The sequence below is a fragment of the Phyllostomus discolor genome, chromosome 4 (assembly GCF_004126475.2).
Source record: "Phyllostomus discolor isolate MPI-MPIP mPhyDis1 chromosome 4, mPhyDis1.pri.v3, whole genome shotgun sequence".
Taxonomy (NCBI): Eukaryota; Metazoa; Chordata; class Mammalia; order Chiroptera; family Phyllostomidae; genus Phyllostomus; species Phyllostomus discolor.
The window spans coordinates 164,895,687-164,918,880 of record NC_040906.2 but is presented as its reverse complement, the minus strand read 5'-3'; the positions used below and the strand labels follow the sequence as shown (position 1 = coordinate 164,918,880).

General features: G+C 44.6%; 2 protein-coding genes across 3 annotated transcripts in view; one reads left to right on the top strand and one right to left on the bottom strand.

Moving 5' to 3' along the window:
• RTN4IP1 (reticulon 4 interacting protein 1) overlaps positions 1-4,028 on the top strand; it is a 43,172-nt gene extending 39,144 nt beyond the window's left edge. The window contains exon 9 of the mRNA XM_028509254.2: positions 3,901-4,028. Within this exon, the coding sequence (XP_028365055.1) occupies positions 3,901-4,008 (108 nt within the window). The 3' untranslated portion in view covers positions 4,009-4,028. The remainder of the gene's footprint in view (positions 1-3,900) is intronic.
• A 1,516-nt stretch (positions 4,029-5,544) lies between these two features.
• CRYBG1 (crystallin beta-gamma domain containing 1) overlaps positions 5,545-23,194 on the bottom strand; it is a 108,006-nt gene continuing 90,356 nt past the window's right edge. For both annotated transcript variants that reach the window (XM_028509694.2, XM_036024535.1), the window contains exons 13-21: positions 21,794-21,920; positions 21,559-21,591; positions 20,533-20,645; positions 18,818-18,947; positions 14,655-14,794; positions 13,250-13,373; positions 12,679-12,837; positions 10,862-11,024; positions 5,545-7,134 (exon numbers count right to left, since the gene is read on the bottom strand). In XM_028509694.2, the coding sequence (XP_028365495.1) occupies positions 7,046-7,134; positions 10,862-11,024; positions 12,679-12,837; positions 13,250-13,373; positions 14,655-14,794; positions 18,818-18,947; positions 20,533-20,645; positions 21,559-21,591; positions 21,794-21,920 (1,078 nt within the window). In that variant the 3' untranslated portion in view covers positions 5,545-7,045. The remainder of the gene's footprint in view (positions 7,135-10,861; positions 11,025-12,678; positions 12,838-13,249; positions 13,374-14,654; positions 14,795-18,817; positions 18,948-20,532; positions 20,646-21,558; positions 21,592-21,793; positions 21,921-23,194) is intronic.

Here is a 23,194-nt window from a genome sequence, read left to right as displayed (position 1 = left end):
GCCTGTGTCATCAGTTCTGGACCCGGGGCTCCCGTCAGAGTTCCGAAGCGAACATAGCTAAATGAGCTGGGCAGTTCACTCTGCAGTTGAGCAGGTGATCCAGGGGGCCTTTGTGGCCTCTGGTGACACTGCTGTTGGTTTTGTGACACTGCTGTCCAGTGCTTGATGACAAGTTGACGTTATTGCCTCCTTTCTTCCCTTGACTTGTCTCAGGTGTTTGGTCCGTGTACCTGCTTTGGATTAGTGCCTAGCACTTGGCACACGGTCAATCTTTGTGGAACGGATAAATGTGTGTGTGATATGAGTCAGGGACCCTAAGAATAGGGCAGGAGGCTACAGTGATTCCCACAGTAGTGTGCAGAAAACTCACCTGGGAAGCTTAGTAAATGTACTGCCTACACCTCATCCCTAGAGGTTCTGATTTAGATCTAACCAGGGGCCAGGCATTCCGTATTTTAAGCATGCAGTCGGGTGATTCCTTTTCAGGTGATCAGCATCCAGCATCCAGAAAACAATGTCCCAGGAACTTTAAAGAGAATGGTGGGTTTAGGAGGTTTCATGCAGGACATGCAGGACACAACTTGAATGCATCCCATTCTTTTATCAGAAAAGGCAAATAGGCTTTGTCTCACAAGCCAGCTCAAATCTGTTCACAGTGGCTGAGGAAGATTCTGAGGTCATCCTCAGCTTGCTAGGGAGGACCATGATTACTCATCAGGGTCACCTCCATAGGTGGATGGGGTGGCATCTGTACCACCCGCCGCCTCGGTTGCCTGGACACAGGGCTAACAGACCAAATCCTCAGCTAACATGGCCCCTTAGCATGAGGCTGGCCAAGATACAGGCTGTGATGGGTCATTACAACCCTGGGCTGCCTTTCTTCCTGCCTTGAGGTTTTAGGGGTAGATGTGGAAAGCTGCTGGTGATACATGAAAGGCTCAATAAGCAGTAGTGGGTGCGCAGACTCTGGTACTTAGTTGAATCTGCCTTATCATTTGGCAGTTCTGTGACGGGCAACTTACTTAACTCTGTGCCTTAATTTCTTCATCTGTGAAACAGGAATAGTACCTACCTCATAAGGTGGTGGTCGGGATTGAAGGAGGCAGACTATATATGCGCACTCAGAAGAGTGGCTGTCACAGTGAGGACAACACATACCAGCTGTTACTTTTATTACGCGTGTATTGTGATTTGTGGGTACAAAGGAATTCTCAGCTCTTTGATGAAGGGACCTCTTGGAGTCTGAGGTGCTCTTCCTGTGCCTGAGCTGTAAAATTCACACAAGAGAAAGGTGCGTCAGGGTATCTGAATGCCACAAGAACACCTCTTCCCCTTTCTTGTGAAAGGAAAAGGCTCAGAAAACATGCATTGGTTGGCTTGTGCCTTCTGACAACTTCTCCCTGCCCTTGGGGCTGTGGGGCTCGTCCGCTGTGGACATTGATGTTGCTCGAAGCTTTGAAAAGGCAGAGTGCGGCATGGGGGGAGGGTGCCCAACTGGGACCTAGTTGTGGAAAGAGGCATTTGGCAAGCACTAATGAATAATAAGGTAAGAATGGCATCACACATTTGTGAACTGGCCGAGTTGGCTTTCTGTAAACTCTGACCAACAGCTCCACTGTTCAGCAGAGTCTCCCAGGGCGCCTCCGGCCTGGGCAGGTGCTCCTCCAGCCCGAGGGGCCCACGTGTGACTTGCTGCCCAGTTCTCTTACTGGTTTTCATGTAAGTGACATTAAAAAAAGGGTTTTTTTTATTAACCATTTCTTTTATTTTTCTGTATTTATTTTTAAAATATTTTTTCATTTTTCAATTCTGGTTGGCATATAATACTATATTCGTTTCAAGTGTACAACATAGTGGTTAAACATATATAACTTATGAAGTGACCGCCCAATATTCCCAGCACCCATCTGACACCATGCATAGCACTCCAGTGTTGTTGACTAGATTTCCTGTGCAAGTACCTTACTTTCTTTCTAGTAACTGCCAATTTGTACACGTTACTCTCTTCCCCTTTTCGCCTCGCCTCCCAACCCCATCCCACCTAGTGACCATCAGTTTCGTTCTCTGTGTCTTTGAGTTTGTTTCTCTTTTGTGTATTCGTTTTTAGATTCCACACAAAAGTGACATCGTATGGTATTTGTCTTTCATAATACCTTCTAGTTCCATCTGCGCTGTCACAAGGGCAGGATTTCATTCTGTTTTGTGGCAGAGTCATCTTCCCTTGTATGTATGCACTTCAGCTTTAGCCAGTTGTCTACTGATGGACACTTTGGTTGCTTCCATGTCTTGGCTGTTGTAGATAATGCTGAGAACGTAGGAATGCACATACCTTTTCGAATTAGTGTTTTGGTTGTCTTCAGGTAAATACCCAGAAGTGGAATTTGCTGGGTTATATGATAGCTCAGTTTTTAATTTTTTGAGGAACCTCCATCCCGTTTTCCACAGTGGCTGCACCGATGTACAGTCCCATCAGCGGCGCACGGGGGTCCCTTTTCCCTGTGCCCTCACCAGCATTTGTTGGTGTTGCTTTCCTGGTGACGGCCATTCTGACAGGTGTGAGGTGACATCCCACTGTGGTTTAACTCGCATTTCTGTGATGATCAGTGACATCGAGCGTCTTTTCATCTGCCTATTGGCCATCTGTTGTCCTCTTTGGAGAAATATGTTTGAGTCCTCTGCCCATTTTTTAATCAGATTGTTTGGTTTTGGGGGTGTTGAGCTGTATGAGTTCCTTATTTATTTTGAATATTAACCCCTTATCAGATGTATCATTGGTGAATATCTTCTCACATTCAGTGGGTTGTTTTTTTGTTTTGTTGATGGTTTCTGTTGCTGTGCAAAATCTTTCTAGTTTGGTGCGGTCCCGTTTGTTTTCCTTTTGTTTCTTTTGCTCAAGGAGATATATCCAAAAAATACTGCTAAGAGCGATGTTTTTTTCCCAGGGGTTTTATGATTTTTGGTCTTACATTTAAATCTCTACTCCATTTCGGGTTTAGTCTTATATATAAGAAAGTGGTCTCATTTCATTTGGGGGTGGGGTATGTATCTGTCCAGTTTTCCCAACACCATTTATTGAAGACACTGTCTTTACCCATTGTATGTTCTTTCTTCCTTTGTCATAGATTATAAGGGATATTTATTAAGTTCCTGCCACATGCCTAGCATTGTTCTGGGTGTTGTTGAGGATACAAAAGAGGTGGCCTATACCACAGACACTCTAAGCTCTGGCTAAGTAGGTATCCAAACATTTAACAATGTTTGGATAAACAGAAAAAAACCTGTCCTCATTCTGTGCACTGCCTGTGCACTGCCTGTGCACCGGGCTGCATGCAGTAAGAACCAGGGATGCCTGCTTTGGTGTTTACCATACACAGCAGAGGGGGTGAGATGTGTACTCAGCTGTAACAAGCAGTGTGTGACGAGGCCCACGTGGGTCTGGCAGCAGTTCAGAGAGAGAACACGCAAACCGGGAGGTCAGGAAGGGTAGCTTGAGACCTGGTCAGGAAGGGTGGTAGAATTCACAGAGGAGAGGCGCAAACACACCACCTTCACATACTGACAAGCAGGCTTTTGGTGAAGCGTGCAGTCCTCATGAGGGCTGAGGCTGGGCTGGTGGCGGTGTTTGAATGCGGGTTTGGGAGCCCGAGAAGGGTTCTGAGTGGGAGAGTGGTGCAAGCAGCGTAGAGCAGGAGTTGGCTGGAGCAGCGGTGCAGTGGGGCTGCCAGTCACTGAGTCTTGGCAGGGGGAGGGGAGAGGGGGCATTGAGCTCCCAACTTGGGTGCACGTGGAACCCCAGAGAGGCGGGGTTTGTCGTAGTGAAGAAGCCAATTACAGAGTTATCTGCCTTGCTTTGATGTAGGTTTTCTCATCTACCAGTTAACCTCTCCTTGTGTTTTACAGATTCAGCCAGTTATTGAAAAAACCTTCCCTTTTTCTAAAGTTCCAGAAGCCTTTCTGAAGGTGGAAGGAGGACACGCACGAGGAAAGACTGTAATTAATGTCATTTAAATAAATATTCAGTTTGGTGACTATTGGCTCTTTTATTTGGTGAGCGCCAAAAAACTTTTTGCCAGTAATTTCCTGTCTTCTAAACTGAGCACACGGGTCGGTTTCATAGCCAGAGCGCCACCCTCTGCCCCGCCCACAGCACTTCCTGACTGCACAGCCCTGCGCTCCGGGTTGCCCAGAGGTCTGTGCTGTGTGCCAGGCACAGGGGACACACAGGGAAAACGTGATGTGGAAATAGCCACACTTGGACTTGTCTGTAAATCAGTGAAAACTGCATATTGCTTTTTTCAAGCTGTTCTTTCACACCAGATTAGCAGACTGTTGTGACACCTCTGTGCTAATGGCTAAAACTGATTTCCTTGTCACAGTGTTAGTGAGGTGCTAAGATTTTGGGGGGAACGGGTGGGTGGCAGCATGAAGAGCTCACTGAAGCCAGTTCATCCTTAGAGCCATTGGTGAGCACGCGAGTATCTGGCCCAGGCTTCCCGGGACTTTTATTCCTCTGCTCGGCTGGGAATGTGACAGCCCTCGGGGTTCTGCATCTCTCAGGGTCAAATACGAAAATCTGGCTGGTGGTTTGGTGGTTTGCTCTCTTAGAAATTGGACAGTGATGCTAACGTTTCTGACTTTTTTAAACCCTTACATTTTGTATAAGGGCTCCTTCAACCAGTGAAACATGCTTCGTTGAGGACTTTTCCATGGAAATTACCACCACTCCATTGGGGCCCAGAGTTCTCCACTTTTGACCTTAATGTCTGCATTTAGATATTTCATCCATAACCCTGCTGAGGGCTTTTTTTTAAAGAGTGTATTTATATATTTTTAGGGAGAAGGGAAGGGAGGGAGAAGAGGGAGAGAAATATGTATTGGTCGCCTTCCACACCCCCAAACCGGGGACCTGGCCTGCACCCAGACGTGTGCCCTGACCAGGAGTCAAACTGGTGCCTTTGGTGTGCAGGGCAACACCCAGCCCGCCGAGCCACACCAGCCAGGGCCCGCTGTGGCTTCTGAACCCCTTGTCTGCCCTTCACTCATGGGCGGGGAGTGCTTATCTCCCGTTGTGCTCATCGACACCGCACCGCAGATGCTTGGTTTGGCTTCTGAGTAACTTTCTACTGGGTCTGTTCCTGTTAGACACACATTTAGTCGTGTCTTGGATGAGGGCTTTTCTCTGGAATTGCTGTTCTCACCACTACAAATTTTTCCCAAAAGAAAGACTATGCTTTTGGTTGTAAACAGCCACTTGGACTCCCACCCGAACAGTTTCCGCTCCTTTTCCTCGCGGGCCCCCTCCCAGGCGGGGGTAGTGTGGGGCAGAACCAAACCAGGCCTCACTCGCCCTGGTGTGCGCACTTGCACCGCTGAGCCTGGAAAGAAGGGCGTCAGCGGACCTCTCCCTGCCGTTACTCCAGCACCCCTGAAGCGTGCCTTGTCCTAACCAGTCAGACATCTGTTTCCAGTCTGCTGGCCGACTCTGCTTGAAGTGTTACGGGGGCTACTGAAAGGACTTTATCAATACATTTAACCAGAGTCAAGTTTATTGAAGAGCTTCATCCAACAGAGGGCACTGTCGAATGGTCGCCCCACCACACGGTGATGAGCTGCACATCCAAGAACAAGACAGACACATCAGCTGCTGCTGGACATGTACAAACGTTATTTTAAAACTGAAGATACTACTCTGATGACCATATTGCTTACCACAGCCTCAAGAGAGGATCGACATTTTAGAATTGGAAACACTGGAACAGATAAAAAGGAAATAACGTTTGTTCTTCATGTGACAAGAGCACCAGCATTTAGTGACAAGGACAACTAGATCAGAACTGAAAGAGGAAGAGTGTTTTCAAGGACTGTTTTAGCAGTTTTGCCCAAAAAAGAGTGCGCACTGGTTGAATAGCACCGAATGATCTGGGCAGCATGCTGTCAGCAGTTAAACGTTTTGTTTTCATTGAAATGCTTGCTGGGTTGTAGGGTTTTCAGAGTTCTAAGATTTGACCAACAAGCATCACTCACAGCCTCCTTCCCTTCACTTTCAGAAGAGCATTGCTGCTTCTCCTCCTGAGCCTTCCCCACTCTGGTCTCAGCTACCCAGAGTGAGCGACCACTGAGGCCGCCAGACCCTGAGCCCCGAGGCTGTCCCCAGAGCATGGCTGTGGAAGTTTCCAGGCAAGGGAGCCCCAGGCAGACCTCCTGCATAGTGCACAGGAAATTGGGCTGAGAGACCTGAGTTTAGCAAAGGATTGCATAAGACTGCTTTAGAACTAGTTACAGATGAGTGAGGATGGGCTAATAAATTAGGTCATGATGATGCTGTTCCAGTAGCATTTGCAAGAAAAGCATGAAACATTCTTGGGACATTCTGGGGCACCCCATGGGTGAGTTAAAATAATTCAAATCCTGCTATTAAGTGTAAGCAGACATGGACATGAAATTTTAAATCTACTAATAATTAATATTAACAAGTTTTTTTGTTTATACTCATTCAGTTCCATAAAATATGCCTGAATATAATTCCCCAGTTTGCTATACAGCATCATTAATGATTCAGAAAACAGAAGGTCAAGGACCAAAACTATAGGCCTAATATATAATTTCTTCTCGGGTGCTAAACAGTTTCTACCTTACAAACTTAAGCTTTTATACTTCCCTTTAAAGTGTAAGGGATTTGTAGGTCCACAAAGTCAGAAAATTTGTTCCTGTTCTCTCCCACTATCTTTGGAAATCATTTAAAATGTATGTAGTCTTAAAGTCTTGAGATATTTTTTCAAACCACCCAAAAGCTGCTAATGAGGCAACCTGCTGAAGCAGCTGCTGAAAGGAAATGAAAGGCAAGACATGAAGGAAGAACAGGTCAGGCCATCGGTTTAGAACTGCTAGAGCCTTCTGATGAGGCGAGACGACCGTCCCGGCCGGATGGTCCGGCCGCCGTGTGGTTCGGAGTGTAGAGCTGCTGAGGGTGTGCACCCGCTTTCCTCTCGGTTCTTCCAGAGCTGCCAGTCCTCCAAAGACGCTCCTCCTGCGTCCTCCCTCGGGTTCACAGGACCATGGCCTCCCACACTTGGGTTAACTTCTCTTTGCTGGCGGTGTTGAGGATAATGTGATTTTGATCATACTGTGCACCCCCTGAAAAGGAAAAGGAAGATGATAAAAGGAAACGTGCCACAGTGAAGGGGCTGCAGCAGACGGAGTTTATCCCAATGCAGGTGGAGTTTATTCCAACGCCAGTACAACTGAAGTGAAAGTAAACAAGATGCCTCAAGGAGACAAGGCGGGCAGGGGGAACCCCGAAATGCACCTGGGTCTGAGAGGGTCAATCGCCGTGGGTAAACGTGCAAAGATCCCGTGACAAGGGCATAAGCAACTCCACGAGGAATTTCCTGCTTGCTGGGGCTCCTTTTCCTACTCAAGTCTTAATACCTAGTCCCCAGCCCTTCTTAAGATGTCTGAAATTGTGGGGGACAGGGAAGAATGTCAAGAATGAAAAAGGAGCAAAGAGACTGGAACATACTCAGGGATGAGATCGTGGATCTGAGATACCAGTGAGGAAAGAAGCAGGCAGACCTGGCAGTAGTGGAGTGGCTGTCAGGTGGAGCAGGTTTTGCACCAACAATGAAAATGGCTCCACCAGGTAAGAGGGGAGGTCTGAACCACACCCCGACATGCAGGCTTTGGGGTATCAAAATCCGTAGCGTTTCGGATGCTGGGTCCCGCTGGTAGGGTCTCTGTAAACTCCCTTTCACCAGAAAGCTTGTAAGGGTAGTTTCCAAGGGTGCCTAGTAGATCGTTCAGATACTTGAGTGTTAAAAACAGCCTCAAGGCTTTCTTTCAGTGGAGGAGCATTAACAAAAGGGTTACCCGAGTATTTCTGCCAGTTGGAACAAACATCCTTTCAGAGGGATACTTGGTTCTTTTTTAGTTTTAATCGACCCCCCTCTGCCCAGGATGTTTACTGATGAGAGTCAGAGAGGAAAAGAGAGACACACGAATGGCTGCCCTCCCATACACGCTCCAACTGGGGATGGAACCTACAACCTAGGTACGTGCCTTGACTGGGAATCAAACCAACCCACGAATTTTGGTATACTGTACAACGCTCCAACCAACTGAGCCACCCGGCCAGGGCAAATACCTTATCCTTTTCTAGCATTAGCCTCTGCACCAAAGACTCCATCAAAATAAAAGTCTATTCATCTGGTTTCAGGGTCAGTGTGACTGGTATGGAAATCATACTGCAGCCTCAAGGTAAGAAGAATTAAACATCATTCTCTTTTTAGAAAGTACCTAGAAGATCTGATAACTTAGACCACAGATCTTGGTAGGTGGGGAAAGAAATCCTCTCCTATCCAGTAGTCCTCTAGTATGAGTTTGGCTTACAGTCCTCAATAATCTGGAGTCCACACAGCTGGGTGTAGGACAGAATGCAGGGGCAGTGTACCCTGGGCCTTGTTGGTATAAGTTTGCAGTGGAAATGGGAAAGTTACCAACGCCTGGAAACCCCGCTGTGTCCATTGAGACACACACACTCCACTGAGGTTTCAGGAAGTGTTTTTATCTTAGGGTCACAATGTCTTTTTCATTCTTCAAGATTATAGTACATATTTTAATTTATTTATTGTGTATATTACAGCTTAATTCTAATTAACATCATGAAGATTAGAAAGTTATTGAGAAATAATCTGATTTATTCTTCTGCCCTTGGGGAGAATTAAAATCATCCCAGACATCTGATGTTTTTGTACGCATGGCTTCCTATCCAGTGCACCAAAGGGAAGGAGTGTGGTTGTATCTCCTCTGCACAGCGTGTGGGGTATGTGGCCCTACTCGCTCCTGTCCACAAGGTGGCACCGTTCTCCCGCATCCTGAGACAAATTTACAGCCAGTTTAACAAGCCACTACATCAGCTACCATACTAGATACACTGCGAGTTCACAAACATACAGACATTATCTTTACTCAAGAGACATTTGACTAATTTCAGCACATCTTAGGAAGGGACTTTGGGACTTTAGCCCTAAGGAGGAACCTCCTGGAGTTCCATAGTACCCGCCAGAGTCAAAACTAGAAGCCAGGTATCCGTACTCCTGGCCAGCTGTTAATATAGCAAGTGGGAAGAAGTCCTGCAGGCCTGGCACGTCTAGACAGTAAGCTTTCTGAAGCCAAGGTAGTATCCCTTTTTCCCCACTTTGAGCCTTTCGCATAGGGGGTGCCTGATACATACATGTTGGAAAAATGAAAGAACTGCTCTAAGAAATTAGCTCATAGGGATTGCTCTGACCTTAACCCCAGACAGCAGAAACTGACCACATTTGTAAGAAAAAAAATTCACATTTCCAGTGGCTTCTCTGGAAGTTTTGAAACTGTCTTGTATAGACGGAGAAGCTCCAATTTACACTTTGATGAAAACAAGGGTAAAGAAAGGTCTGGCGCAGAGATTCTTGACCAGTTTGAACCTCAGGTTGATCATCTGCAGGCTCTACAAATGGCAGATCTTGGGCCTGATGTAACGTGAAGAAGGTATATTATACTCGTTTTCCAAATGTTACATTTATGTTCCTGTATCTTGGCATTTCATCCTGCCTGTTGTACACTGTGTAGTTTGTGCTCCCTAAGTGAAGTACTCTCTCTTTACCTCATACACCGAGTTCGCCTCTGAGCCCCTTTCCAGCTTCTCAGGTTCTTTGCAAATTCTTATCCCATCCTTTGTGGGTGGGCCACTCGATCCACCTGGAGGTCACCCACAGCGACGGCCCCTCCTGCTCCCCAGGCAGTCACCAAAGCCCCTGATTGACATGTTCAGGCTTATTCTCCGACATGCATAAAAGATACTTTAAAACCAAGTAGCAGCTGTTTCTTTACCCCTTTATCAATGTTTAATGACAGCTTTGGCCAAGAGCCCCGATTAAAGTAAAATTAAGCCAACTCTCTAGCAGCTTTTAAAAATGAAGTATGTGAAATAGTAAGGCTATGTCATAACCATTTCACTAAATTTATAAACATAATCATGTTGGCTTTCCTCATAGGAAACAGAAAGTCTCCATTAATAATTTAAAACAAAATTACCCCATATGACGTGAATAAAACACATGTCTTCATTTGCTTATCTGTCAACAGCAACAACAGTTAAGTGTATTCCTATATCTATGTTAGAAAGTTTTGCTTTGTTTTAGGTTGTTTTTAAATTATCAGTGGGACTCCTGGCAGTAAAGAGAACTTGTTAGAAATGCAGATTCTCAGGCCCCGCCCCAGAATCTACTGTATCAGGAACTCTGAGGGTGGGGCCTAGCTGTCTGTGTTTCTGTAAGTCTTCCAGGTGATTCTCCTGCAGATACAGTTTGGGAAATACTGTCCTAAAAGTATCTGTTCTTCTCAAGCACCATCAGTTTGCTGTGGATTTTCAGCGAGCACGTGATCAGTTGGATTCCTCTTGGTTGTGCTATTTAATTCCTCTTAGATCTTGGGTCTTTCCAGTGAAAGGCCACAGGCACAGACATGAGAATCATCGACTATCCTAAGTGAGATCGCAGCCTTTTCACGTGCGGTTTTTAGGCTCACACTGGCACAATAAAATAAAAGGTTTGAAGACCTCCCAGGTCCAGATTCCACCTCAGCGCTTACAGCCAGGTGGATTAACCCCTGTGAGCCTCATATTTGGGGCTGTAAGGAGGGGAAGGGAGGGGTAACAGGCCTCTTGTGGCTGCTGTGAGGATCACATGAGAGCGAAGAGTGTGTATGGAGCACAGCGGCTGACACACAGCAAGGGATCTTACTACTCATGATAGTAGGCTCGCATTTTCAGAAGTAAAGACTAGGTTTTTAGTTAAAGAAAGAAAATAAAGGAGAGGATCCTTACCTTTGACATCTAAAACTAAATTTGGCTTCAACTTGCTGTAGATCCTGCCGTCCGACTTCATGCTCCAGAACTGACTGTCGGCGTTCTGGTCAAGCGCCAGGCCCAGCTTGGAGCCCGAGGTGACGAGGCTCCCCACGATGGTCAGGCAGCAGTCTTCCGCTATCTGGTGGTGCGAGAGACACGGCATTTAAGTACCACTGTGGTCCGTTCCCTGTGAAACTAATTTTTAAAGTCATCCCAGACAGAGCCCAGCTTCCTTTGTGAGGCATGAGGCATTTCGGCTTTTAGCCAGGGTGACCAGACCAGACAGCAGATATTTATGCCCTTCGGTTCCAATGACACGAGTGATGGGGAGTTCTCTGTCACTGTCCACTGGAAGAGACCTCTGCCTTTTGTGAGCCTCCATCTGACTAGTAAGAAGCCCAAGAACATCCAAACTGCCTATCAGGATACTTTTCCCTCCTAGAAATGACTGATTGTAAGGCCAGGTCTGTCGCTAAATCTCCCTGAGCTGACCACCTCTGCTTGGCCCGAGCCTTCAGGAATGCGGCCGAGTCTCTAATTTCAAAAGCTGCTGACATGGCTGAACGGACATGTTGTCATTTTAAAGCTTGAAAGTCCACTTATTCATTTCTCTCGTCTTTCCTTCATGATAAATGTCAAGTTGTCTGAAAAGGCATGCCCTCCAACAATAAAGGACACACAGATGCAGTAAAGTGTGTTTGCACGCAAAAGTTTTATGGGGCCTCTGAAGCGAGCCTTCCATTCCCATGCAGACGAGGTGCGGCAGGCGCGTGTGCACGGGACCTCGCACGTGTGTGTGTGCTGTTCCACACAGAGATAAAAGGGCTGGGATAGCCCAGGACACGCTCCCTTTTCTCACTGGCCTATTGAATTCAAAGTTGTTAAAAACATCACTGAAATATTTGTTAGAAATAATTGATGAAAGGCTCCATTTTCTTGAATTGTTTAAGATCACTGAGAGGCAGACATGGGCTTTTTTACGCTTCTCTCTCACAGCCCTTGCTGTTTTCTCTGTGCAAGTCTAAACAGCACCTCGGCTTCCTGGCAGGGTGGTGCGCCCTCAGGCACAGCAGACCCAGGGAACAGCAGGCCTCTCCCAGGCTCCCAGCCTTCTGCTGACTCACAGGACATGGAGTGTAGGGAAAAACCCGAGCAAGCAGTCAAGCCCATAAAATCAAGAAGTTAAAACGAGTATCTACAACAGAAGCGGGAGGTCCTCCCATAAAATCTTACCGCATTCAGCCCTTAAATGTGTGCTCCCGCAGGAGCAATGCAAGGGGGATAGGGGGCATTTTCCATTTCACAAGGTGACAGTCAGGAAATGGACTGTGGCTCACACAGGATGGCCCCTCCTCACCCTTCATTCTAGTCTGAGGTCCTCCAAAGTGCGAGCAAACCCAGGACCATTCGTGTCGGTAATGTCGGGGCTTATAGTCAATTTCCATACCTAGTCGAAATTACTAAATAATGTTCTATTACTCTATAAAAATCAAGTATAGGAGGGTGGGAGGGGGGACTGGATTGGGAGTAAAAAGGAGAAAACTGTATTTGAACAATGATTAAAATAAAATTTAAAAATATATATTTAAAAAAATCAAGTATAGATATAAACATTCTGTCTTGGATCAGTGTTAGATTTACCTCTCATTTTATGTTAATAGACTGGTTCTATAAGAGCTAAGGAGTATTTTTATGAAAAACCTAATTTATTTCTGAAAGTGCTCCAGGAATCATGAAGTAGCATGAACATGAAAGATGCTGTCACAGACCTTTGTCTGACCCTAAAAGCTCACCCTGCATTTGATGCATCCTTCTTGATAAATCCAAATCTGATCATCAGCACCCACGTCCTCCATGACCTGTATTCTGAGAAGCTTCAGATCCTCCAAGTTTCCATTGGTTGACATGAATAACCCTGTTGCTTTGTTTCGAAGTCGGAAGTAAATTCGTTTCTAGAAGACAAAAACCCCAGCGATGACCACGTGTAAGCTGTGCCGTTGGGAGCACTGAACAAGCATCCGTAGCAGGGGCAGGATCCAGAGTGAGGGTGGGTTAGGGGTAATTAATATGCCCTTGACTCACAGGCTTTAGGAAGATTCTGATGAAATGTCAAACAAGTGCCTGGGGCAGGGAGCCTGCCCATGGACAACCCGGTCTTGGGACATGCCATGTTTTGATGTCAGGCATGATAGCATTTCTGGAAGCAGTCATGACCTCCTAGCACTCTCCAGAAACGGCCCAAACTCAGAAATGCAGGGTGGTGAAGGGAGAGACAAATTTCAAACTTGAAATTAAAATGTTGAGTTACATTTAAAAAAAATTCAGACGATGATCTGTTGGAAGCATGGAGAAGAAAAAAAGTACCTGATTAAAAGGTCGTAGAGAACCTATTTGGCGACAGCCACTGAACTCGTACCAGTTAGGTACTTCCGCTGGTGACAGCAGGAACTGCCGACCCCTGTAGCTGGCATACTCATAAGTCACCCATCTGTAAAAGGAAGCAGATAACCACAAGTAAGCGGCACTATCCATTTGACAACGAGCCCCAATTACACTTTTAGAAAGATTCCAATTTTTAGACTGAGCTTTATACTTGAAATACACATGGGATGGGGGGCTGCCTTTTTTCCTAAAACACTGAAGGTGCCCATTTCTTGACAAATAGCACATTCTTGGTACATATGTATGCCAAGAAGATCCGTTCTTGAAGAGAAACAGGTAAGTTTTTCCTGCATTAAGGCAATGAAATGGAGGTAATGTGTTAGCGGGGTAGCCCGGTGTTCCCGTGAGCTGTTCACACAGCATTTCCAGTTGTCAAGACGGATCTTGTATTTAAATAGCTTGTGTTGGTCAAGTTCTTAGTGTGTGGCATGTGGTAAGTACTATTGTGAGGGTTAGCTAAATAAAAACAACCCAAAGTTTTGTTTAAGATGAGAGTAATCTTCCTCAATCCAGAAAACTGCTACAGGTACTTCGGGTCTCCCAGAGATGCCACCTTCCCCCACGAGAGGAAGTATGAACCCCACGCGTGCAAGCAACCAACAGCCCCCCTCTGGCTGAGGTGTTACGTCAGGGGAGAAGGTTCTTGACTTTTAATTCTGGAATTCTAAAATTAAAACCTGCTGAAAAAAATCACCAATAATTCTAGCACCTAAATAATCATTTTCTAAACAGCTATGGTCCACTCAATATTCGATGTATACAGCTAGACTATACGTATTGTTTTTAAGTGAAAGAAAAATACTTTCTTAAAAACATTTATTACATTGACAGTCCTTACTTGTTTTTACATCTTACTTAATTTCACAATTACTCCAAGTTGTGCAGAATCTCCCTGTACTGACCTTTAATTACTGTGCACAGCGTCTGCTGGTCACTCCTGGTTGAGGAGAGTCTCAGCCCTTACTCCAAAATCAAAGGGCTTGGTCTTTCAAAGGGAAAAGAAAAAGGAGCTCTCTCTCTCTTACTTGCTAAAAAGGTGCTCCATAAATTTGTAGCGCACCACTGTGCCTCTCAGTCCCCTCGGAACTCTGAGAGGCGTCAAAGACACAGTCCTCGCCCTGATAAAGGCAGAGTCCAGAGGGAAATGCGGTAGGCACCTCGTATGGGGCGGAGAGCGCACTATGAAGGTGCCTAATCATTAACCCTACAGAAAGCGGGGGTTGTATGCCACTTTGTTTGAGGTAATGTAGGAGAGGAAGAAAGACAACCCAACTTAATTCTTAAAGTCAACTCTTTCATTGAACAGACAAGTAGAAAACTCACTCACATGCCACCTAGCACCTGAATGGAGCGGATCTGCGTGTTGAATCCTAGGGATCGGAGGTTCACTGTTTCTGAGCTAAGTTCCATCTTTTTTCCTTTGAAGTCTTCTCTTTCGAAAAGAATAATGGTCGGCTCAGACAATTCCTGTTTAGGAACAAAAATAATGTCCTATTACTCAGCTTTGATAGTACTGCAGTTTGAACTTAGGCAAAAATCATCTTGTTATGAGGACAGAGCATGAGACCTGGCCAGACAGGCCCGGCCTGCATCAGCTCCCTTCCCAGGAAGTCTGGGGGTTGGCTCATTCCAAAGCCAGGAAGAGGAAGGCAGGAGGAGCTGGAGGTCTCCCTGCTGCATAGAAAGGCAGGTGAGTGTAAACAGTGTTATGCAGGGTAGGGGATATCCCAGGCACAAAGGACAGGTACCTATGTCTGGAATATCAACATGTCTAATGGATTTCTTGTCAGTCCTGCCATTTTCTGGTGGGATAAGGAGGGGCTGGGACCGGAGAGCTATGGACACATATGGGAAGGGTCCGAGAGCTAAACACTGCAGGCTTTGGGGCCGAGTGTTTAATCGTCAGTGGGCAGTGGTTCTGCGCACTGATGCTCCCAAACCTTCCTGGAGCAGTATTGTTAGGAGGAGAGAAAAATACAAGATGTTCAATCTGTCATTTATTTTCAAATCATAACCTTATGGGTCATGACCTTATGACCCTAGACAAAGTGCTAATGATAACAATCCTGAAATCACAAATGATGCATCAAAAATTCCCTACCTGCTTAAAGTTCTGTGGTGCAGGTGTGGGACTTACTGCTTCATTTGTGTTATTGTGCCCTGACTTGAGGATTCTGTTAACCAGTAAACAGAGCAGATTGGTGTGCAGAGGGGGTTTGTGTGGTATCTGTAAGCTACTGAATCTGACCACTTCATTTCACGTTTCACGGCTGCTACTTTCACATCTCCAGAAAGGTCAACATTGTCATTATTTGAACAGTCAGGAAAGGATGCGATAAAGCCAACTCATATATATTACTTCTGCCTTTAAAACTAAAATCAACAACAGTGAACCCTACAATCAACTACATAGGTTTAAAGCTTTTTATGAGAGATCAGCCAGCGAAAACTATTCCTAAAACTGCCCACTCAGACGAACATCCGAACATCATCTCGCATTTTTGTTCTAATGACTGTTGCTTTGACCGCATCCAAGTCAAAGACTTCTGTCCTAGAAGGGGCACTCTGTCTGGATTAGCACATGCATGGCAAACCGGGAGACGTCTTTGATGGCAAATCTCTAAAACAACAAAGTATTAGATTTTAAAACTATATGGAATTTCTGCAAATCAATAACAACAAAAGATACAAGAAACTAGAAAATAAAGAGCTGAGCAAAGGGCATCAACAAGCAATTCACTGAACGGAAAACCCAAATGACTAATAAGTACATGAGATACCAACCTCTCTGACAGTGAAACACAAATTAACAATGAAATGATCCTCTCTACCCAAGTCCTTTGAAAGTTAGAAAGTCAGAATACTCAGTAATGGTGATGAGGTGGGAAACGAGCCTGCATGCACTGCCAGCAAGAATCTGAAGTGGCAGAGTTTGGCAGCGCTCAGTGAAGCTGCACATTCATGCTCACATCCTAGCAAATCCACCCGTTACTGTGTATGCCCAAGAGACTCCCTCACGGGCCCACAGGGACACACAGAAGAGAAGGAAGTAAAACATGTGATGGAATACTTGCACCAGTTAGAATCAAAAACTAGACGTACATACAGCACAATGGACAGCTCTTAAAACATTTAATATAAGTACGAATTTATGTTTATAACACAATGAGAACTGCAGCATAATACTGTACATAAATTAAAAGCCTATACACAGATTTTTTGAAAACATACATTTTGTAAGGATATCCAATCTGTGTCCCACACATTAGAATTGATGTCTGTAAAGGGGAGAGGAATGGAAATAGGGATCAGGTATGGAATGGAAAAAAACAGGGGAGGGGCCTTGGACTGACACCATGATGGCTGTATGCCATGACTGAGTCAAAACTGCACCTGAAGCCCTGGGTGGTGTGGCTTAGTTGGTTGGAGCATCGTCCCATACACTGAAAGGTCGCAGGTTCGATTCCTGGTCAGGGCATATACTTAGGTTGTGCGTTCGATCCCCGGTGAGGGTGCATATAGGAGGCAATCGATATCTCTTTTTCTCTCCCTTTCTCTAGAATCAGTTAAAATATCCTTGGGTGCATATTATTTAAAACTGCACCCAAAGCCCAAGAAAACAGCAAACAAAAACAATTTATATGTTGAAGAGGTAAAAGGAGACAAAAAAGTTACAGAACGGAAAGTTCTGAGTTCCAGCCAAGATGGAGGCATAGGTAGGAACACTTTGTTTCCTTGCACAAGCAAAAGAAGGATTAACAACCAATCTAAAATCAACAAACAACCAGAAGTGCTAGAAAATCAAACTGCATGGAACTCGGACAATCAAGGTGTTAAAGAAACATTCACATAGACTGGTAGGAGAACAGGAGGGGCGAAGATGGGCAGCTGAGCGGAGAGGACGCCTGGAAAGGCAGCGGACTGCATGGGTGAGGCAAGGCTGGCTGAATGGGAAAGTTAAAACCTAAAGCTAGCTGTAAGCGACTGCAAGGGCTGCCATCGTGGGAAAAGCCCCCAGTCTCACACAAGGGAGTCCGATGGAAAGCGGGGCTAGAGCAGAGCTAGTGAGCTGTGTTGTTCCGTCCTTGGCCCCTCCCCCAGAGTGCCACAACACAGCAAGGAAGGCTGCCCCGCCCTGGTGAATACGTAAGACTCCCTCCCCTTACAACCTAACAGGTGCGTCAAAACAAAGAAATATGGCCCAAATGAAAGAACAGATCAAAACTCCAGAAAAAGAGCTAAGTGACAAGGAAATAGACAACCTGTCTGATGCAGAGTTCAAAACCCTGGTAATCAGGATGCTCACAGAACTGATTGAGCTTGGTTACAAAACGAAGGAACAAATGAAGGCTACCCTATGTGAAATAAAGGAAAATATACAGGGAACCAACAGGCGAGGGAAGGAAACCGGGACTCAAATCAATGATTTGGAACAAAAGGAAGAAATAAACATCCAACCAGAACAGAGTGAAGAAACAAGAATTCAAAACAATGAGGAGAGGCTTAGGGAACTCTAGGACAACTTGAAACACTCTAACATCAAAAATATAGGGGTGCCAGAGGGGGAAGAGCAAGAAGTTGAAAACTTATTTGAACAAACAATGAAAACTCTCCCAATCTGGCAAAGAAATAGACTTCCAGGAAGTCCAGGAAGCCCAGAGAGTCCCAAAGGAATTGGACCCAAAGAGGAACACACCAAGGAACATCAAAATTAAGTTGCCCAAGATTAAAGATAAAGAGCAAATCTTAAAAGCAGCGAGAGGAAAGGAGACAGTTACCAACAAAGGAGTACCCATCAGACTGTCAGCTGATTTCTCAAAAGAAACCTTGCAGGCAAGAAGGGGCTGGAAAGAAGTATTCAAAGTCATGAAAGGCAAAGACCTGATTCCCAGATAAGGTCAAGTTAAAGGAGTTCATCATCACCAAGCCCTTATTATATGAAATGTTAAAGGGACTTAATCTAAGAAAAAAAAGATCAAAAGTAGGAACAGTAAAGTGACAACAAACTCACCACTATCAACAACTGAACCTAAAAAAATGAAAACAATAAGCAAACAACTAGAACAGGAACAGAATCACAGAAATGGAGATCACATGGAGGGTTATCAGCGGGGGGAGAGGGGGAACGATGGGGGAAGGTACAGAGAATAACAAGCATAATTGGTAGGTACAAAATAGACAGGGAGGTTGGGAATAGTATAGGAAATGGAGAAGTGAAAGAACTTAGATGTACAACCCATGGACATGAACTAAGAGGGGGATATGCTGGAGGGTTGGGGGTGCAGGGAAGAGGGAGGATAGAGGGGGAAAAATTGGGAAAATTGTAATAGCATAATCAATAAAATATACTTAAAATAGAAAGTTCTACTGCAACTATTTTTTCTGCCTCTGACTTTAAGCTCGAGTAGGTCCACCTGCTGGTTTCTTTCTCCGATCATCAGCTCTGAGCCATGCATCTCCATGACGCTATATTCACACGGACATACTTACAACATCTATAAAACGAAGACACTTCACAGTTGTTCCAGGCAAACATCCCATTGCAGAGAGACATGGATAGTGGCCTTCTTCCAGCACATACTGGTTACCAGAGAAATTTTCTCCATCATATGCAACCCAGCTACAGTAGGAAAAACCACATACACGTGTACAGCATGCAATTTGAGTATTTCTGTTCAAGAAGTCTGATTGTTGGAGGTACCCTTCTATAAAATAACAATGCTTGTGGCTAACAGTATTCTTTCTTCAAAAATATCTGGACATATTTTCTGCATTCAATCATGCAGCAAACAATTACTCATAAGTTAGTTGTTAGCCTTGCTTTTGGAAAATAAAGCCCCTCTCCATGAAACAATTTATGCCTTTACCTCCCCACCTTCTGGCCTTTCTCACTCCGCTCGCTCCTGGGCACCACGTCCGCCCAGCCAGTGCAGTGTTGTCAGGCCCTGGAGCCTCTCTGAACAATCCTTCAACCCTCCCGGCTAAGTCAGTCTCCCAGGTCTGCGGATTTCTGCCCAAACTGCCCCTCACATTCCTTTATCCTCGTTTCCTGCACCTCTCTCTGCACTGAGTCAGAGGTCAAATACACCCGTGACTGAAGTCACTCAGCCTCTCAGGGCTTCAGCACTATTGATAAAACGTTGATTTACCATGCTTGCCTAGAAGAGTTGGGCTTTTTAAAAAATCCAAAAAATGCTTATTGAGGACTGATAGTGTGTCAGATATTTTTCCATTGGTGGGGATAGAACAGGGGTCAAAACGAAGTCCCTGCTATCGTGAAGTTTACACTCTAAGTGAACTGAGACAGACAACAAATGAACAAAAAATGTGTCTGGTGGTAGTGGATGAGGCAGGGGAGGTGACAAAGAGGAGCCTGGATGGAAGGGAGGTGTGTACTCACTCACACACGGTGAAGCTTTACCATTAATCCGCATTGGAATGCAAAGGCCCATGCTCTGCACTTCATCGTGCTAAGTGACAAGGTGGTGCAGTTTAGACCATAAAGAACCACATGAACAATGGCACTATTACTGCTATTATCATTGGACTAAATTCCTCATTGCCTCTGGCACGGGTGGCTCCAAGGGTTTCCTGACCAAGTTCTTCCTGACTTTGGGCTCTCCCCTCTCTCCAGCTTTTATAAAACCACTGTTTTCGGGACAGCACTTGGGGCTAGCTGCCTTTCCCGTGTGTTTCCTGTGGCATCCATCTGAACTCATGTGCTCAAGGGTGCCTTCATGACCAGACCCCACCCTCCCGAACCCATTTCCCTCTCCCAACCAGAGAGGGTGGAATGTTCCCCGATCAGTACACACGCCAAGTCCCCTGCAGCCACGTGCTCACCTATCGTGCAGAATGTCTATTCTACTTCTCTCTCCTCTCTACCTGAAGAAAAGCTACCTTGGGACATGCCTTGGAGATTATTCAGAGTCCGTTATGGGCGATGGGATAGGCCTAGCGAGTAGAGAACCTGGTCCCAATCCCACAAGATGATCTTTAACTTCTCCAACCCACACTGATTGCCTTGTGTGATGTCCAGCACTCAGCTGCCGCAAAGTACATTGTAGTACTTCCATGGTCTCGTATTCCTGGGTGGGTTCATGTAGGACCAAGCACCTGAAGGTACTGCTAAATGCTTGCTGATGTGTGAATTCTCTCCCACCCCCGCCAGTGATTAGGTTCTGCCAGGCCGCTGTTTTGCTTACCTGCCTCCCAAAACTCTGCAAGACTTGGTAGTAAATGAATCATCAATTTGACTTGTTGTTTCTTCAAAACTTTGACTCTGACCTTGAAACTGGGGTTCCGAAAACAAGTGAATCTTTGAAAAAGTAAACAAAAATACATAAAATTATTTTGCAAACATATCAATGCAATCAGCATTGGAAATGATGACCCAAATATGACCAGTTAACCCTTATAACAGTAGAGTGATACAAACTTTATAAATCCTTTCATTTTCTATTTCTCCATTAATGATCAGTTAGAAATACTTGGGCTGCACCACTCACGACTGTTTACTGTAATTCACAGACATCAAAGGACAACCCAACAATAGAGGCCCATTCTAGGGAGTGGCCTGCCCTAATGCACCTGAGGCATTTCAAAGCTTCACTGTGGCCAGCAAAATGGCCCGTCAGTTCTAACACTGACAAGAAACTGTATTTGGGAAGCAGTACAGTCAGTCCCCTCCCTCTCCATGGAAGATACTTGCTGACGTATTAGAATCTTGTGTCTGCCAGTAAAAGGAGGCTACGCTGGGGTTTGTGCCTGTGATTATGGCTGTCTGAACACCTCCATTAAAGAGCCCAAGTAACAAATGCAACTCTTCAGCTGATGAAGACCGTCAGCGTTCAGAGGATTGAGTGAGAGATCGGAGAAAACACTCGTCTAATGCAAATACAGTAAATATGAAAACCCGTTTTACTGTGTATCACAGTAACTGTGTGGTGTTTGAAATATTAATCTTAGTGTATTCATGTAAACTCTGATTCAATATAATGAGATACAATTCAACATTATATAATGAAAGCATTTTATAAGAAGTATTTAGATACAGGTGGATGCTATCAAGCATTAAGAAATTTAAATCGAATTTAAAAATACAGTTATGTTTTCAGGCATAAAAATGGGTATAGTAACAAAATGTCCCAAATGTCTGAAGTTTTACATGAAACTTCAGCTTTTCAATGGATAGCCCCTACTTATTAAAAAATAGGATTTTTTTAAGTTACCTGATTTCGTCTCCTTGGGCCCGTGAAAGCATCCTAAGAAGTTTTGAAGGGAAGAGAAAAGAAAATGAGTAGAGCAGTCTACCTTAAGAAACATTTCTCTCCCAGACTACCAATTACTGTTAAAAATAGTATCAGCATAGCATCTATAGTGTTAGGTATTACACAAACCAGAATCACACATTAAGGAAATCTAGAATCCGGTTAAACATTTTCATACAAAAATATAACTCCTTACCAAACATATGGGCTGAACAGAAGAGATCTTACAATTTTTCCCTCCCCAGTCCTCGAAACTGGTGTAAATGCCTTTGTCTAGTATATACTGCTCTCCTGTGAAGTCAGGGTTTTCATAGGCTACCCACCTACAGAAAGGAAAGAAAACAAAAACTCTGATTTGTTATGGTGTCTAGTTTACATACACAATAAAGCTACCACACACCTTTGAGTAACTATGTGTCATACAGAAACCTTCATTTGTTTTACTAATCAGCAGCCTTAATAACTTTCCTGATTCTCCATTACTCTTTTAGGGGCAGAGAGATTTGTCTGGAATATTTGGCTATATGGACTTTTTGGTGTTCTCACTTATCCAGTCCTGTACCTTGAGGGAGCTCCAATGGGGCTGTGTCTGTATTTCTTTCTAATTCTATTCTAAGGAGACAATTTGGACTTCCAAGAAGTAGCGGTCAAAGTTCTTTTAATAGGCAAGTGAGATTTCTTTTTGTTATCAACATTAAGATTTTTTTCCCAGAAATGTACAGGGTGTGGCAAAAGTAGGCTTACAGTTGTGAGTGCATGAAACACAGAGTTTCTCCTCATGTTATTATTTATTAATTGCTGTAACACTTTCCATACAAACAACTGCAAACCTACTTTTGCTCCACCCTGTATTACAGGAAGCTATGTCTCTATTGCTCAACAAACCACACTAGGAAAAAGAAGTTGACAAATATTTAAAAACAAAACTACAGCTTAGTAACTAAAATTTTGTTTTAAACAGGATTTCCAACATGACACAGCTATGTAATAAGCAAAATTGAACAAATGCTCAGAAACACTAAATCCAACTAGCTTTGGAATGTTATCCTTTATCTTTTAAGTGGTCTACACTAAGAGAGGGGAATCAACAAAACCAACTTACTGGATGCTATTTCCTACCCAGAGATAAAATCTTCGAGAGGAAGAAAGTTTTTCAGTTCTGTTACATTCAAGTGTCTCCTCTTCAGGCAATTCACCGCTTAAGGGAATACCTATATGCTAGTACACATACTAAGAACTTTCCAGATGCTTCCACATCTATTATCGCATTAATGATGGGCTCTAGGGATGTACTGGTTTTTCCATTTTACAAAAGGGTGAACATAAAGACACAGAAAAGTTAATTCATTTATTCATTCAGTAAACAATGACTGGCCATTTACCATGTGCTAGGAACTAAACTGGCACCAGATGTGCAAAGAAGAAAAAGACAAAATCCTTGCCCTCAGAACCTTCCAGTTGAGTAACGAGCATCACGTGGAACTACCTGTTGGTGTTTGTGCTGCCTGGGAAGTGACCTGTCTGAGGTAACACAGCCACTTAGTGGCCAGGGATGATGGAGCCCAGCACTGAGTCTCCTGAGGCTCACCAGGTTCCC